The sequence below is a fragment of the Nycticebus coucang genome, chromosome 5 (assembly GCF_027406575.1).
Source record: "Nycticebus coucang isolate mNycCou1 chromosome 5, mNycCou1.pri, whole genome shotgun sequence".
NCBI classification, from domain to species: Eukaryota; Metazoa; Chordata; class Mammalia; order Primates; family Lorisidae; genus Nycticebus; species Nycticebus coucang.
This window is the reverse complement of record NC_069784.1, coordinates 64,785,583-64,800,830: the sequence shown is the minus strand read 5'-3', so window position 1 is coordinate 64,800,830 and position 15,248 is coordinate 64,785,583. Positions and strand designations below refer to the sequence as shown.

The 15,248-nt window shown below is 43.4% G+C and overlaps 1 protein-coding gene across 5 annotated transcripts in view; it reads left to right on the top strand.

The window, feature by feature from the left end:
* Positions 1 to 15,248, top strand: part of BACH2 (BTB domain and CNC homolog 2) — a 431,172-nt gene that overhangs the window by 321,619 nt on the left and 94,305 nt on the right. For all 5 annotated transcript variants that reach the window (XM_053591945.1, XM_053591947.1, XM_053591946.1 and 2 more), the window contains one exon: positions 3,431 to 3,685. In XM_053591945.1, coding sequence (XP_053447920.1) covers positions 3,431 to 3,685 — 255 coding nt within the window. The remainder of the gene's footprint in view (positions 1 to 3,430; positions 3,686 to 15,248) is intronic.

The following is a 15,248-nucleotide window of genomic DNA, read 5'->3' as shown; positions in this document are numbered from 1 at the left end:
GATCTCTACAAAGAGAACTATGAAACTTTTAAGAAAAGAAATAGCCGAAGATGTTAACAAATGGAAAAACATACCATGCTCATGGCTGGAAAGAATCAACATTGTTAAAATGTCTACACCACCCAAAACAATATATAATTTTAATGCAATTCCTATTAAAGCTCCATTGTTATGTTTTAAAGATCTTTAAAAAATAATACTTCGTTTTATATGGAATCAGAAAAAACCTCGAATAGCCAAAACATTACTCTGCAATAAAAACACAGCAGGAGAAATCACACTACTAGACCTGAGACTGTACTATAAATCAGTAGTGATCAAAACAGCATGGTACTGGCACAAAAACAGAGAATTAGATGTCTGAAACAGAATAGAGAACCAAGAGATGAATCCAGCTACTTACCGTTATTTGATCTTTGACAAGCCAATTAAAAACATTCAGTGGGGAAAAGATTCCCTATTTAACAAATGGTGCTGGAACTGGCTGTTGATCTGTAAAAGACTGAAACTAGACCCACACCTTTCACCATTAACTAAGATAGACTCTCACTGGATAAAAGATTTAAACTTAAGACATGAAACTATAAAAATACTTGAAGAAAGTGCAGGGAAAACTCTTGAAGGAATCGGCCTGGGTGAATATTTTATGAGAAGGACTCCCCAGGCAATTGAAGCAGTATCAAAAATACACTACTGGGACCTGATCAAACTAAAAAGCTTCTGCACAGCCAAGAACATAGTGAGTAAAGCAAGCAGACAGCCCTCAGAATGGGAGAAAATATTTGCAGGTTATACCTCCAATAAAGGTCTAATAACCAGAATCCACAGAGAACTCAAACATATTAGCAAGAAAAGAACACATGATCCCATCTTAGGGTGGGCAAGGGACTTGAAGAGAAACTTCTCTAAAGAAGACAGATGCACAGTCTACAAACACATGAAAAAAAGCTCATCATCCTTAATCATCAGAGAAATGTAAGTCATAACTACTTTGAAGTATCACCTGACCCCAGTAAGAGTAGCCCACATAACAAAATCCCGAAACCAGACATGTTGGCATGGATGTGGAGGAAAGGGCACACACTTCTACACTGCTGTTGGGAATGCACACTAATACATTCTTCTGGAAGGATGTTTGGAGAATACTTAGGGACCTAAAAATAGACCTGCCATTCGATACTATAATTCCTTTACTAGGTTTATACCCAGAAAACCAAAAATCACAATATAACAAAGACATCTGTTCCAGAATGTTTATTGCAACCCAATTCACAATTGCTAAGTCATGGAAGAAGCCCAAGTGCCCATCGACCCATGAATGGACTAGCGAATTGTGGTACAGGTATACTATGGAATATTATGCAGCCTTAAAGAAAGATGGAGATTTTACCTCTTTCATGTTAACATGGATGGAGCTGGAACATATTCTTCTTAGCAAAGTATCTCAGGAATGGAAGAAAAAGTATCCAATGTACTCAGCCCTACTATGAAGCTAAATTATAGCTTTCACATGAATGCTATAACCCAGCTATAGCACAAGACTATGAGGAAAGGGCCAAGGAAGGCGAAGGGAGGGGGGAGGTTAGGGTGGAGAGTAGGGAATGGGTGGGGCCACACCTACGGTGCATCTTAGAATGGGTACAGGCAAAACTTACTAAATATAGAATACAAATGCCTACATACAATAACTAAGAAAATGCCATGAAGGCGACGTCGAACAGTTTGATGAGAATATTTCAGATTGTATATGAACCTAGCACATTGTACCCCTTGATTGCACTAATGTACACAGCTATGATTTAACAATAAAAAAAGTGAAAAAAAAAGAAAAAGCAAATTTAGAACCACAACAAGATATTCTGTTATACTTATTAGAATGTCCAAAGTTAGACTGACCATATTAAATATTGGCACAGATGTAAAAGAACTGGAACTCTCCTTTACTCCTGGTAGAAATGCAAAATGGTGCAACCACTTTAGAAAACAATGGCAGCTTCTTAAAAAGTTAAACATACCATGTGACTGATTTATTCTATTCATAGGTATTTAGCCAAGAGAAATGAAAGCATACATGCAGAGTCTTATACACTAATGTTCATAGCTTTATTGTACTAGCCCCAAAAGTTCATAGCTTTATTGTACTAGCCCCAAAAGTTCATAGCTTTATTGTACTAGCCCCAAACTGGAAACAACCCAAATATTCACCAAGACATTAATCAGTAAGAAAGTGTGCTATATTTATACAATAGAACACTACTCAGCAGTAAAGGAACAAGCTTTTGAAACACACAGCAACATGGACAAAGAACAAAGAACAAAAGTTCTTTTTGATACACACAGCAACATGGACAAGTGGCAAAATAATTATACTGAATAAAAGAAGCCAGACAAGAAAAGATATGTATAATATTGTATAATCTCGTTTGTATAAAACCCCAGGAAATGCAAGCTAAGATACAGCGTCAGAAAGCTGATCAGTGGTCCCAGGGGGTGGGAGGAGTCACAGAGAGTCACAAGGGAGGAACTGTTCAGGGGTTTAAGGAGACTTTTAGTGGTGATGTTCACTGCTTGTGATGAGTGCATACGTCAAAACATCAAATTGCAAACTATCAATATGTGTGGCTTATTGTATGTAAAAACTGTTTTTAAAAATAAGAATAAAGCCAAAAAGAAAGACTCACTACTGAAGTTCATACTAGCAGTAAACAGTACAGAAAAAACTGTTTTCATGCTCCTATTATGGTAGATTGTGTTTTCTTACAGAAAACAGGTACATCAGGTCAGCTGGGACAATGGCTGCTTGGTCCCACGTCTCCCTAAGAGCCGGGTGACAACAGCATTGTGCTAGTTGTGCTTTGTCTTCAAGTGGCAGAGGGCTGATGAGGCCGCTGACTGCATCTCCTCGTCAGTGTGTGTGCAATCTGACTCACGTTGTGATTAGATATGTGCTCTACCTGGCATCTTAGCCAAATTTTGACTTAGGAACTTAACATGTACTTCATTAAGACAGCTTTACAAATACTACACATTTCCTCTTAACACAAATCTCAATTAGTACTTGCATTGAGACTATTTATATGTGAAAGTTCCTTTTCAACCTAGCAAGATCAAAACTAACAAGTTTTAAAGTACGAATGTGTTTTAAATGTTTTAAGACTCAAAATTTAAGTGTTCCCCTAAAAGAGCTGACTCTGTTACTATGGGGTAAAAGCAATCAGTGAGTAGAAAGGATAAAGGTCAGACACAGAACTTGACTCTCCAGATGTGTTTTCTGAGCTCATGTGCTAGCCAAGCATGAGTGTGCCGAGTGCCAGCACTGCTCTTTTCTGTGCCCCCTACCCCGGGCAGGGGGACCCAGGGACCATGGTGACCTTCCTCACCTTCTCTCTCTGACTCTACAGCCCCAGTGACTCGGCTTCCTTTCTTTCAGGGTGTGAACGGCATGTCTGTGGATGAGAAGCCTGACTCCCCCATGTACGTATATGAGTCCACAGTCCACTGTGCCAACATCCTCCTGGGCCTCAATGACCAGCGGAAAAAGGACATTCTCTGTGATGTGACTTTGATCGTGGAGAGGAAGGAGTTCCGGGCCCACCGGGCTGTACTGGCTGCATGCAGTGAATACTTCTGGCAGGCGCTGGTCGGACAGACAAAAAATGACTTGGTGGTCAGCTTGCCTGAGGAGGTACTGTAATTTAGTTTGTTTGTGTGGTCATTAATGGATGTTTATCAACTTATAGAAAACTGGCTGAGCAGGAGCTGGAAGGGATATTGTGTACCACATCCCCACTGGGAAGCTTCCAGGAGTGCAGCTCACATCAGGGGTTTTAAAGATAGGGCCAAGTTGTGCAGTGCTGCGGCTTTCCACTGAGCAGCTCTTCACAGCAGTCTTGGGAGAAGCTGCAGACCTTGTGTCCAGATGTTAGGTGCTAATAAGCACAACTAGCATGAAACCCCAGAGGTCACCAACGCAGATGCCTTCAGAGGCCTGGCAAATAGAGAGTGGAACAGGTTGTAATGTGACAGTGATGGGGCAGCACCTGCTCCACAGAAGGGCACCAGAGTCAGCATAGAAAACAAATGGTCACACAGGCCTGGGGAGTGAGGGGTCGTGGGACTCCCGTCCCTTGTTGGGCAGCACCTGCTGTCACCTTGCTGAGCAGGAGGGCAGCCAGCTGACATAAAAGAGGACTCAGCATTTCACATCAGGGCCCTTGCATCCTCATCAGGGATGCTTCATTCCCTCCCTGTACCACTGTTAAGTGGACAGCTAGAGAGATCCCAGCACTAGAAACAGAAGGACAAACCACTTGCAGGTGGCACGACTGGGGCTGTGATGGGGGTGGCGCATCATTACCAAGTCATGTGTGGATGCCAGGGTGTGGCAGCTGGAATCTGGCCAGGGACCCTGAGCTTCATTTTCCTCATCTGCACTGATGGTGGCTCGACCAGTCAGGGGGCTGTGACCAGTACGTGAGAGGATACTAAATACAAAAGTTCTCACCACCGTGCCTACGCCCTGGGACACATTTGCCAAATCTAAGGAAAGCCCTTACTTCTCTAGATGGCTGCAAGAATGCCCCTTATTTACTGCAACTCTAGAATTCTCTGGAAATATTTGAAGAGTTCAGTTATCCAGAGTGGTCTTGGAGAAGAGGGTGGGCCTTATGGTCAATTTGTTCTGCATTTGAGAACCATTTCATCTCATATATATATTTTTACTGGTTTTTAAAAAATTAAGTTATACTAAAATGTAGATGCAAGTGAAAATTCTACTTCCTATAATGTCATCTCTCTTCAGTGACTGTTGGCCCTTCCTGAGACTCCCTGGACCAGGTGCCCTAAGCCCCAGTCAGCCCCACTTTAGCACTTAAGTCCTGGTCTAGTCACTGAAGTTCTCTGAGCCCCAGTTCTTACCCATAAAAACCCTAAAATTCTGAAGTCTTTGAGTGATTTAAAAGGAGACAGGCTACACGTGTGTATGACATAGCCTTAAGTGTCTTTTTAGACCAAATCCCTGATAATTACTTATTTCTGTACCAGTGAGTGCTTTTTAAAAGTAAGAGGCATCACACAAAATCTGTTTGACCTTTTTGACTGTATTCCAGTTGAGTGAGACTTTGCTGCGCGCTGAATTTCTTTCTTCCTAACCTTGTAAGGCGATTGTTGTCCCTACCTCATCTACATCTCCCAGCCATTACAACATTCTGGTTGCATGTCATGTTCCTGAAATCTTCAGATAGAATAGACACTTTCTGTTCCCTATGAAACGTGAATTCATGTTGCCAATAATCCAGCTCCACGTATCTTGGTGGGGCGTGCAAGGCACCCCCAGTGGCACTCCTCATGCGAGCCAACCCTCGGTGGAGCTCTCGTTGGGAAGCTGTCTTATTGCTGAGGCTTCCTGTGAGGAGCCCCCCTCTGCACCTGCCCGTGGCCCCGCATGCAGGGCATCGTCTTCCACAGTGTGCTATGTGCTGCTCTGAAAAGTCCCTCCAGGCTGAGTGGTCACTGAGCTCAGGAATGGTTTCGTAGAATTTGAATTAAGTGATAAACAAGCGTGATTTTTTTTCTATACCTTTTCTTCTTAAATAAAGAAGGTTTTTTTTTTTTAAAGTGATAAATAAGCAAACATTCCAAACACTGCCTTCATCAGTAGCTGCCTGGAATTACTGACATGTGGTTCATAGAATGTAAGAAAGATTAACTTCTTAGAAATCTTTAAACCTACCTGGGCAATCAACGCCTATAATCCCAGCACTCTGGGAGGCCGAGGCAGGTGGATTGCTTGAGCTTAGGAGTTAGAGACCAGCCTGAGCAACAGCAAGACCTTCGTCTCTACTAAAAATAGAAAAAGCTAGCCAGATATAGTGGCGATTGCCTGTAGTCCCAGCTCCCTTTCTCATATTTGACCCTTCTGTACTCTCCTGGCAGCTGTGGTCAACCACTGCTCTTCTCAGGGGCCACCATGGTCAAGTGTAAGACTCCTCCTTGGCCCACAACACTTCCAAATGAAACTGCTGCCCCCACTCCACCTCCTTGGTCACTAGAGGTCAAATTCAGCTACTGTCCAGTCATGCAGCTACTCCAGAACCCTGAGTCTTGATGGGCAATGCCAGTAGTAGCAGATGAGAGCCACCCCTGGAGCCAGCACAGCCTCTAAACTGAAAGAAGAAGCAAAAACAGAGGCCTCCTTCTAGACATCAGGGAATACCTGAATTGTCTTTCTTTTTCTCTTCTAAAATGGAATGATGGTCCCTAGAATTTCTAGGGCTTGAGTGTCAGCTCCTCATATAAAAATGCATGCAGGCTCAGTGCCCCTAGCTCAGTGGTTAGGGCGCCAGCCACATATACCCAAGGCTGGCAGGTTTGAACCCAGCCCAGGCTTGCTAAACAATAGCCGGGAGTTGTGGCAGGTACTTGTAGTCCCAGCTACTTGGTAGGCTGAGGCAAGAGAATTGCTTAAGCCCAAGAGTTTGAGGTTGCTGTGAACTATGACGCCACAGTACTCTACCGAGGGCAACATAATGAGACTCTGTCTCAAAAATAAATAAATAAAAATGCATGCCGTATAGCAGTATATATATACATATATATATACACACACTATATACTATAGTAGTACTCTATATATTATATATAGTGTGTGTATATATATATATATATATATATAGTAGAGTACTACTCAGCAGTAACAAGGATGAAATAATGTCATTTGCAGCAAGTTAGATGGAACTGAAGACCATTATCCGAGCACTCTGGGATGGAATGGAATCATTCACTTCTGAATCAAATCAAAAGTTGATTTGAATTCTGGTGACAGGCATGTTAAAAGCCCTGACTTCAGCATTATACAGTTCATCTCGGTAACAAGAACACTTGTGCCCCTTCATATTGTGAAATAAAAATTATAAAAAACACACCTAGATAAGAATGTCAGCAAATAGTAGGAGATGAGCCATTGTACTTAGTACTTCCATTACATAGTAAAACAGACCATTTGATTGATAATTAGTAATATGTTTTATGCTAAGAGATGAAGAGACAGTGGCTGAGGCACCAAGCGCTGCAGGGCCACTCTTCCGCTGCTGTTCAGGATAAAGATGGCTCAGCAGACTCGTCCTTGCTGTAGCCATGGAGACCATTTTGAGCAGGATGCCAGCCTGCTGGAAGTGACATCATGATTGTGAAGTTCAGTTTTACTGTGTGTGGAGGACAGAGGGCAGGAAGGGATGTGCTTCCTTCGAAGACATGCCACCCATGGTGATTTGCACATGAGCCCTATTCTCGGAGGGGCTGCTTGGCCCCTCTCAGAATGCCAGGGAAGAGCACCTGCCAGGAGGCTGCTGTCAAAGCCCTGTCACCTTTCTGTGGCCTGTTTCCTATGTCCTTTTGCCCTCTAGAGAAGAAGGGCTCCTGGGGAAAATGGCTATAGGATGGGAGTAAAGGTGACCCTTGTGGGTGGACCTTATATTTTTTTAGGTAGAAATATTACAGACCTCTGCTGCTTTGTACTCCCTATCTCTTGCATTCTCTCCCTCTCAACATTTTGGGGGAAAATCTCACTTTTCAGTGCTAAACAAGAAGCAAAGCTGACCCAGAAGGATCAGAAAAGAAAAGGCATTTGTTGTTAAGTCTTAACCACAGGGTGCAATAAAGTTCTGACAAACACAGATGCCAACAAGGAAATCATGGAATTTTCTTGTCTGGAAGTTTTTAAAGGATATGAAAACTGTTAATGTTTCTGGGATGGTTTAGGCTCAGTCTTTTAAGGAAGCAATAAGACAGTCATGACTACCTTTGGACAGTCCTTGTATGTCATCCCACATCAAGCACAGAGTGGGCAGCACAAGATGCCAGTGGCACTCTGTCCTCAAGCATGACTGCAGGGGAGGGGAGCACAGTTCTGGTAGGAAATAGGCTGAGAAGTGGCCTGCCCAGGATGAGACAGGCAAAGCAGTCACTTTGCTGGAGCACAGAGCCTACCCTTTGACCTCCCCCATCCACCTGAACAAACACTCTGAAGGAGACACCTGGCTGAGAAAGAGACTCTCCCTCTGAGAAAGATTAATATGCAGATCTTAAAAGCTGAGATGCAGCTGCCTGAGGCACTGGGAGCCACACTGTGGGCTTTGGAGCAAAGCAGTCAGCCCCTTTGGGCTTCACTTTTCTTATTCATTTATTCAACAAATATTTATCAAGGACCTGTGCTGTGTACCAAAAGGACTATTCTAGGTGCTGGGTGAACCTGGCTCACATTCTGGTGAGGACAGGGAGGAAAGAGAGTAAATTAGCAAACATCAGAGACACTTCTTTAGGGAAGTGTCTATTAGGGAAATAAAACAGGGAAGGAGTTGGGGACTGTCAGGGTACAGTATTGCAACTGTAAGTAGGTGGTTGAGAGAAGCCTGTTTAAGGGAGTGACTTTTGAGGAGAGGCTGAATGTGGTGAGGGAGCTGGCCATGCTGACTGCTAGGGTGAGTGTGAGCCAGCAGAGAAAAGCAAGAAAGAGGCCTGGAGGCTGCAGACAGTCATGGCACATTTGACACACAGGACCAGGGTGAGCAAGGGCAGAGTGGGAGGACCCAAGTTAGACAGGTGGTGGGGCTGGACTATGGCCTCAGTGGACACTCTCAGCTTTTACTCAGAATGACCTGGGAGGCCACTGGAAGCTTTCCAGAAGATGAAAAACAATTGAAAGAGGGCCAGGGCCAGGCCAGGGGGAATACGTTAGAGACAGTAACCCAGGTCAAGCATGACAGCCTCGACCAGGGTGATAGCAGTGAAGCAGTGGCCAGTGTCAGCTTCAGGTATTATGTGGAAGGCAGAACTTAGGGGGGTTTCTTACAGATTGGAAAGAGGAGTTATATGTAACACCAAGGACTGGGGCTGAGCTGCTGGTAGAATGGATTTGTGATTGATTGAGATTGGGAAGACTGAGAAGTAGGTTTGAGAGTGGGGCAGGACTGGGAGTTCTTTTTTGTATATGTTAAGTCTAAAGTGGGTACTCACATCTAAGTAGAGCTGCCTAGTACACAGCTGGAATAGACATGGCCAGATTTCATGGAAGCGTCTAGCCTGGAGATAGAAGTTTTAATATCAGAATACTGAAATCCCCTGGGTATGATTACCAGGGGAGTGAGTGCAGACTGAAAAGGGTCATGGGATTGAGCCTCAGGCTTTCCAGAACTAAGAGGTCGGGGAGATGAAGAGGAGCCATCGGGGTATACCAAGAAGGTGTATCCACTGAGCAGGGAGGACACGCAGAAGCTGCAGCGAGCTAGGAGGAGTATCCACTGAGCAGGGAGGACATGCAGAAGCTGCAGTGAGCTAGGAGGAGTATCCACTGAGCGGGGAGGAGACGGTGGAACGTGCAGAGTGCTAAGAGGAGTATCCACTGAGTCGGGAGGAGATGCGGAACGTGCAGAGTGCTAGGAGGAGTAGCCACTGAGAGGGAGGAGACGTGAAACGTGCAGAGTGCTAGGAGGAGTATCCACTAAGGCAGGAGGAGACACGGAACGTGCAGAGTGCTAGGAGGAGTATCCACTGAGTCAGGAGGAGACGCGGAATGTGGAGAGTGCTAGAAGCAAGGCAGAGAAAAGAGCAATCAGTTGATGCCAGCAGTCAACCAAGATTAAGGCTGAAAATTGACCATCCAGAATTTGGAGGCCATTTGTGATTTAATTGAGCACTTTTGGGGGAGCAGTAGGCTCAAAACCCAATTTGATTAGAAAGAACTAGAGAAAGATAATGTAAGCTGCTTTTGAGGCCTTTCGTATTAAAGGAATCAGAGAAGTAGGTAAGTAGCTGGAGGGAAATGTCAGAGAGTTTTCCTGTGTTCTTTTAAGTGGGGAGGTTTCCAGCATGTTTGTACACTATAGTGAAGATTCCCAGTGCTCAGCCACACCCAGTTTTCCTCTCTTAGGGAGACTGAATTTACACTTGGAAAGGCATGTGGGTAGATCTAGCCAAAGAAATGGGAGGTGAAGTAATGCGTCACTTCTGGTCTGAAACCAGTAGAAGTTCCCATCCATTTAGACACATTTTGGTGTCAAAGAACTCTAAGATGATGTAGACAGCCCCGCTGGAGGAGAGCCACTCAGGAAGGCCATCTGACTCACACTAGGCTCTGATGTGAATGAAAAATAAACTTCTGTTAAGCCATTAAGATTTGATGTTTTAGAGGCCGGGCACAGTGGCTCACACCTGTAATCCCGCCTTGGGAGGCCGAGGTGGGTGGATTGCTTGAGTTCAGGAGTTTGAGATAGCCTGAGGAAGAGCGAGACTCTATCTCTACTAAAAATAGAACACCTAGCCAGCTATACTGGCAGGCACCTCCTGGCTACTTGGGAGGCTGAGGCAGGAGGATTGCTTGAGCCCAGGAGTTTGAGGTTGCTGTGAGCTATGACTCCACAGCACTCTGTCTCAAAAAAAAAAAAAAAAAAAAAAATTCAGTGTTTTTATCTGTGACCCCCACAGATCCTGACTGATAGCTGGCTGATGGGAAAGTTCCAAAAGAGAGGGGAAACTTGACATAGGAGACACAAGTCCAGCTGCTGGACCCAAGTCCTTGAGTACACAAGAAAGGTTGCTGTCTACCAACCAAGTGCACAGACTTGACTCAGCAAGTGGCGTCCTTCTCTGGAAGTGATGCAGTTGGGTGGCTTTCTGAGCACCTTAGAGGTTAGAAGGTTTTGTCCATGAACTTTGCTAGGTTCCTACTGGGGAAGAGAGAGAAGAGCTCCCGCTAGCAGGAAGCGAGAAGAGATTCAGATTAAGAGGTAGGGAAAGGCCATGAGGATGGGAGACAAAAGGGTCAGGAAAGGAGAACATAGGACTCCACAGGAGCGAGCTCAGTTCTCTCACCCCGACTCTGCAGCAGGAGTTTCCCCACTTTCCTGGGTGAGGACAGTAACCTCCAGCACAGGCAGACTGTAGAAGGCACAGCACCTATCTCTATAACCATTTCAGAAGGGGTTAGGATTTTGAGGAAATCTTCACATTAGTGACCTCAATTTCAGTATGAGTGTGCAGGGAGTAACAACGCTGGTTGCTAGCTGACTTGCAGGCCTGCTGTTCAGCTTAATGAAATGTGATATGTTAAACTTCTTGGAAGGTTGGTGCTATAGGAACAGTAGGTGTTTTTACTCCCATAAAAGGAAAGAACAGTCTTCTCTGATGAAATGGCTGTTACCTCAGAATCCTCATTAAAAGCTGTGGTGCAGTTTTCCAAGTTGCACTAGTGAGATTTGGCAGCAGACCAGAAAAGAAGCAAATAAATTAAAAGAAGTCAAGATATTCCAGGTAACTGCTTGCTGGTCCTAGAACCATGCTGATAATTTTGAAATGCCTAAAAGCAGAGCTTATTTATAGTAGCTCAAAGGCGACTTCCAGCCCTGAAGTCTGGGCCTCCGTCTCAGATGGGGTGTGCAGTAAGTCACAGCCCTGAGAAGGGAGCTGATACTATTGCAGTTCCATCTCCACAGGCTTCGGGATGATGCTGATGCAGAGGGAGGAAAATCTAATGTAAAAATAGCCACAGCAATAGCTAATTTTAAAACTGAGACACATAAGCTATTTCCAAGCCTCTTAAATTTTGTTAAATCCTGAGGCCAGTTAGTCCTATTTAAAGAACTTATGCAGAAATGCATTCCTCTTTTGGCATGGTAGTAGGAGTTGAGTAGACAAAAACCTAAGACATATCTAAAAATTATTTTTAAGTGACCTGATTTCAAAGCCAGTTTTGAGGTTTCTTTTCACTATATTTATTTATCCCTAGCTGAACAATAATCAACATTTTAAAATGTATTTATAACAAGGCCTTTGATAGTAATGTCATTTGCATTAAATTTTATAATATTAGTTGCCAGTGTATTTATTCATTTTAAAACTTCTCTGTATATGAACAAAATGTCCCTTGCACTTCTTTCTTTCTCCTATTGTGGCGCCTCTTACCTATTTCAATTAAAAGTAATAATAAATTTAGAGACAGAATTCAAAGCTATAAAGTTCCTCACTCAAGCAATACTCATAACTATTATTTTGTCATAGTTAATCATAGATCCTGGGCCTTTAACAGGCCACTTAATTAAACTTTTAATTCATGATAAGAAGTTAAATAACACTTGGGAGAAATTTAAAAATTTATTTCCACTTCCCATCTAAATTACACTCCTCCCCCCCAAAAAAAAAAGTTATGCTAAAAAGACATAGTGGCCGTCGGCCAGGACTACTGTAGGTCATGCCAACATGAGCTGGCAGCAGGCCGTTAGTCCAATTAGCACAGCTTCAGCCTTGCAGAGTAATTGCTCCTGGGTAGATGACTGAGTCACTCGTGACGTGGTGGTGCTTCGCTAGAGCCAGTACTTCTTAGAATAGGTTTCTTGTTCGTTGTTATTACCTGTCCTACTTTGCCAATAAATGTGCAGGACCATTTAGGCTGAAAGCTGAACGGAAGAGTAACATTGATGATGTATCTCATTTCCTTTTGCTTCCTAAAAACTGAAACTGCTATTTCTAAGCAAGTTACAAGAAAACACAGTTCCCACACCAAAAAACTCAAGAGTTAGAATCCAAGAGTCAATTTCTGTTCTGTCTTTTCTTTGGCAGCTTTACCATTTGGCACAAATTTGAGGATATCAATAAAGTCACCTAATAATCTTAATGGGATTGCATTCCATTCGGAAACTTGGAGTGCCACCAGACTTCCTCAGGTTTCAGCTTTGTTGTCAAGGTGCTCACAGCACTTCTTGTGGGTGTGCGGTCGTAGAAGCAGGCAGCTTTTGAAAGAGGCCCTTTTTATGGTGAGAACACCAGGAATCTTGGTTGGATACCTTATAAGCCAGGAAATTGATTCAGGAATTTTTTAATAAAATGGGCCATACCCGGGCATTGGAGTTGATGCATGATTGCCAGTTTAAGAAGTAACTTTAAAGAAGTAAATCAAAGTTGTTCTTAAAAGCACAAAGAAAGTAGAATAAAATTGTGGGCACTAATCAGTTAATGCCTTTATATTTACATTCTTGTTTTCTTAACCAAATTGTAGGCTAGATAAAGGGCTGGCTTGTTTTTGCTTTTAGGAGTAGAGCAACTAAATAGTAGCACCTCCTGTCTCCTAATATTTTAGAAGCATTCTTTTTTTCCCATTAACTTCGTGCACATAGTAAAATTCATCACTTTGCCATATTCCTAAAATCTGTTGACAGTTTCTCTAACTAACATTGGCACCACCTACAAGCTTGCTAGTGATGCGGGGAGCTCTGTTCTTTGAGATGGACTTTCTCATGCAGCCTGGCAGACTATCTGTAAAAACGTGGCTGCATCAACACCCTAGGTGGGAGGGAGCCAGGCCTCCCTGGAGCACTTTTTTTTTTTTTTTTTGAGACAGAGTCCTAGTCACCTTGGGGTTGAGTGCTATGGCATCACAGCTCACAGCAACCTCAAACTTTTGGGCTCAAGCGATCCTTTTGCCTCAGCCTCCTGAGGAGCTGAGACTACTGGTGCCTGCCACAATGCCCAGCTATTTTTAGAGACAGGGACTCGCTCTTGCTCAGGATGGTCTTGAACTCCTCAGCTCAAGCCATCCACCCGCCTTGGCCTCCCAGAGTGCTGGGATTACAGGCGTGAGCCACCACATGCAGCCCTGTGAGTACATTTTTTGATTAGCAGCTGTTCCCAAGTAAGCCAAAGAGCTGGCTCAGGGGTGAAAAAAAATGCTAGGATTTAGCCAATGAAAAATTTCTAGATTTAGAAGAAAATCAAAGGAAGGATACAGACAGTCACAATTATAGGCCTCCAGCTTGTTGAAGTAACAACTGTTTCATTTTATCTTCTGTTTTATAAGGGACAATATTAAATGTCATTGCTACTCAATTTTTTTTTTGATTCTTTATTTTTCAGCCATAACTTTTGTCCTAGTGATTTCGTTATCTTTTTCATTCCTCATAGGCAAAACCAAATGGTAGATTATTCTTCCTAAAGGTGGTGTATACATGACATCATCCACAGAGGCAGCATCAGCAGCTACAACTACCCAGAGCAGAACACAGTGGAGACTGGCCACACTGTGCCTGTCAGGCCATGTTGAGGGGCACAGGTCAGCTGGGAGGGCACACACAGGCCACTGCAACGATCTGTCCAGAGAGATCCTTTGACACCTAGGGACTTAAACTATTATTCTTTATTAGTGACTAAGAGAGAATGGTAGGGAAAACAGGAAGTTACTAAACTGCCGGGAAAATGGCTACTCACGGATAAACCGTCAAGGGTCTTGCTGTGTGGAAAAGCTGCCCACCACCAGGAAAGGCATCTCCTGGTGAGTAACGGTGCTACACCGAACACCTTAGACCTTGTGGGACTGTTCTTTGTGCTGCTTATATCTGTAGTGGCTCTGTACTAGTCCAGGAATTGGATAGTACCCTATAAATAGGAAGATTAAAAACACAGAACACGGGGCGGTGCCTGTGGCTCAAGGAGTAGGGCGCCGGCCCCATATGCCAGAGGTGGTGGGTTCAGGCCTGGCCCCGGCCAAAAACTGCAAAAAAAAAAAAACACAGAACACCAAGATTCAGTGTTAGAACTTTGTAGTTTTCAAAAACCAGCAGGATACTAAGGTAAGATAATTGAGGCACACTTTTTGTAACTCCAAGGATTTTTTGGATGACTTAAATCCATCAGATTTATAAGATATTCATGTAAAGAAATGCAACAGCCTTTTAAGTTCTGTTTAGCAAAGTATCTCCAGGCCTCCCATTTGTTGGCCAGATGTTCTCAGTCACTGGCAATAAGAAGGAACAACATCCCAGCTACAAGTGGGTGATTTCAGCTATGTTAAAAGAGAATTTTATAACAGTACAAGATGCTAGACCCTGGAGTAAGTTAAAAAAAAATAGAGAATTACCCTCAGAGGAGAGAGAGAGTGTGTGTGTGTAAAGCAGAAACTTATCAGGACCAGACGGCTTAAGTATAATACTTCATAGAACCAGAGGAGTGGATCACATGACCCCATCCATAAAGGTCAGTTCTTTCAGGGGTTAACTTATAAATGTAAAAGCAAGAACATCTTTTTCAAAGAACTAACAATATAGTTGAATAATCTAAAGGAAAAACCGTAGAAATCAAAGGCAAATGATTTGAGAGCATTAGTTGTAGGTGCCAAGTTATGTTGACAGTTGTTTGTGCTGCAGCGTTTCACATGAAAGGAAGGACCGGATTTTTCTTCCGTCTCTTCCATGAAGCTTATACCACCT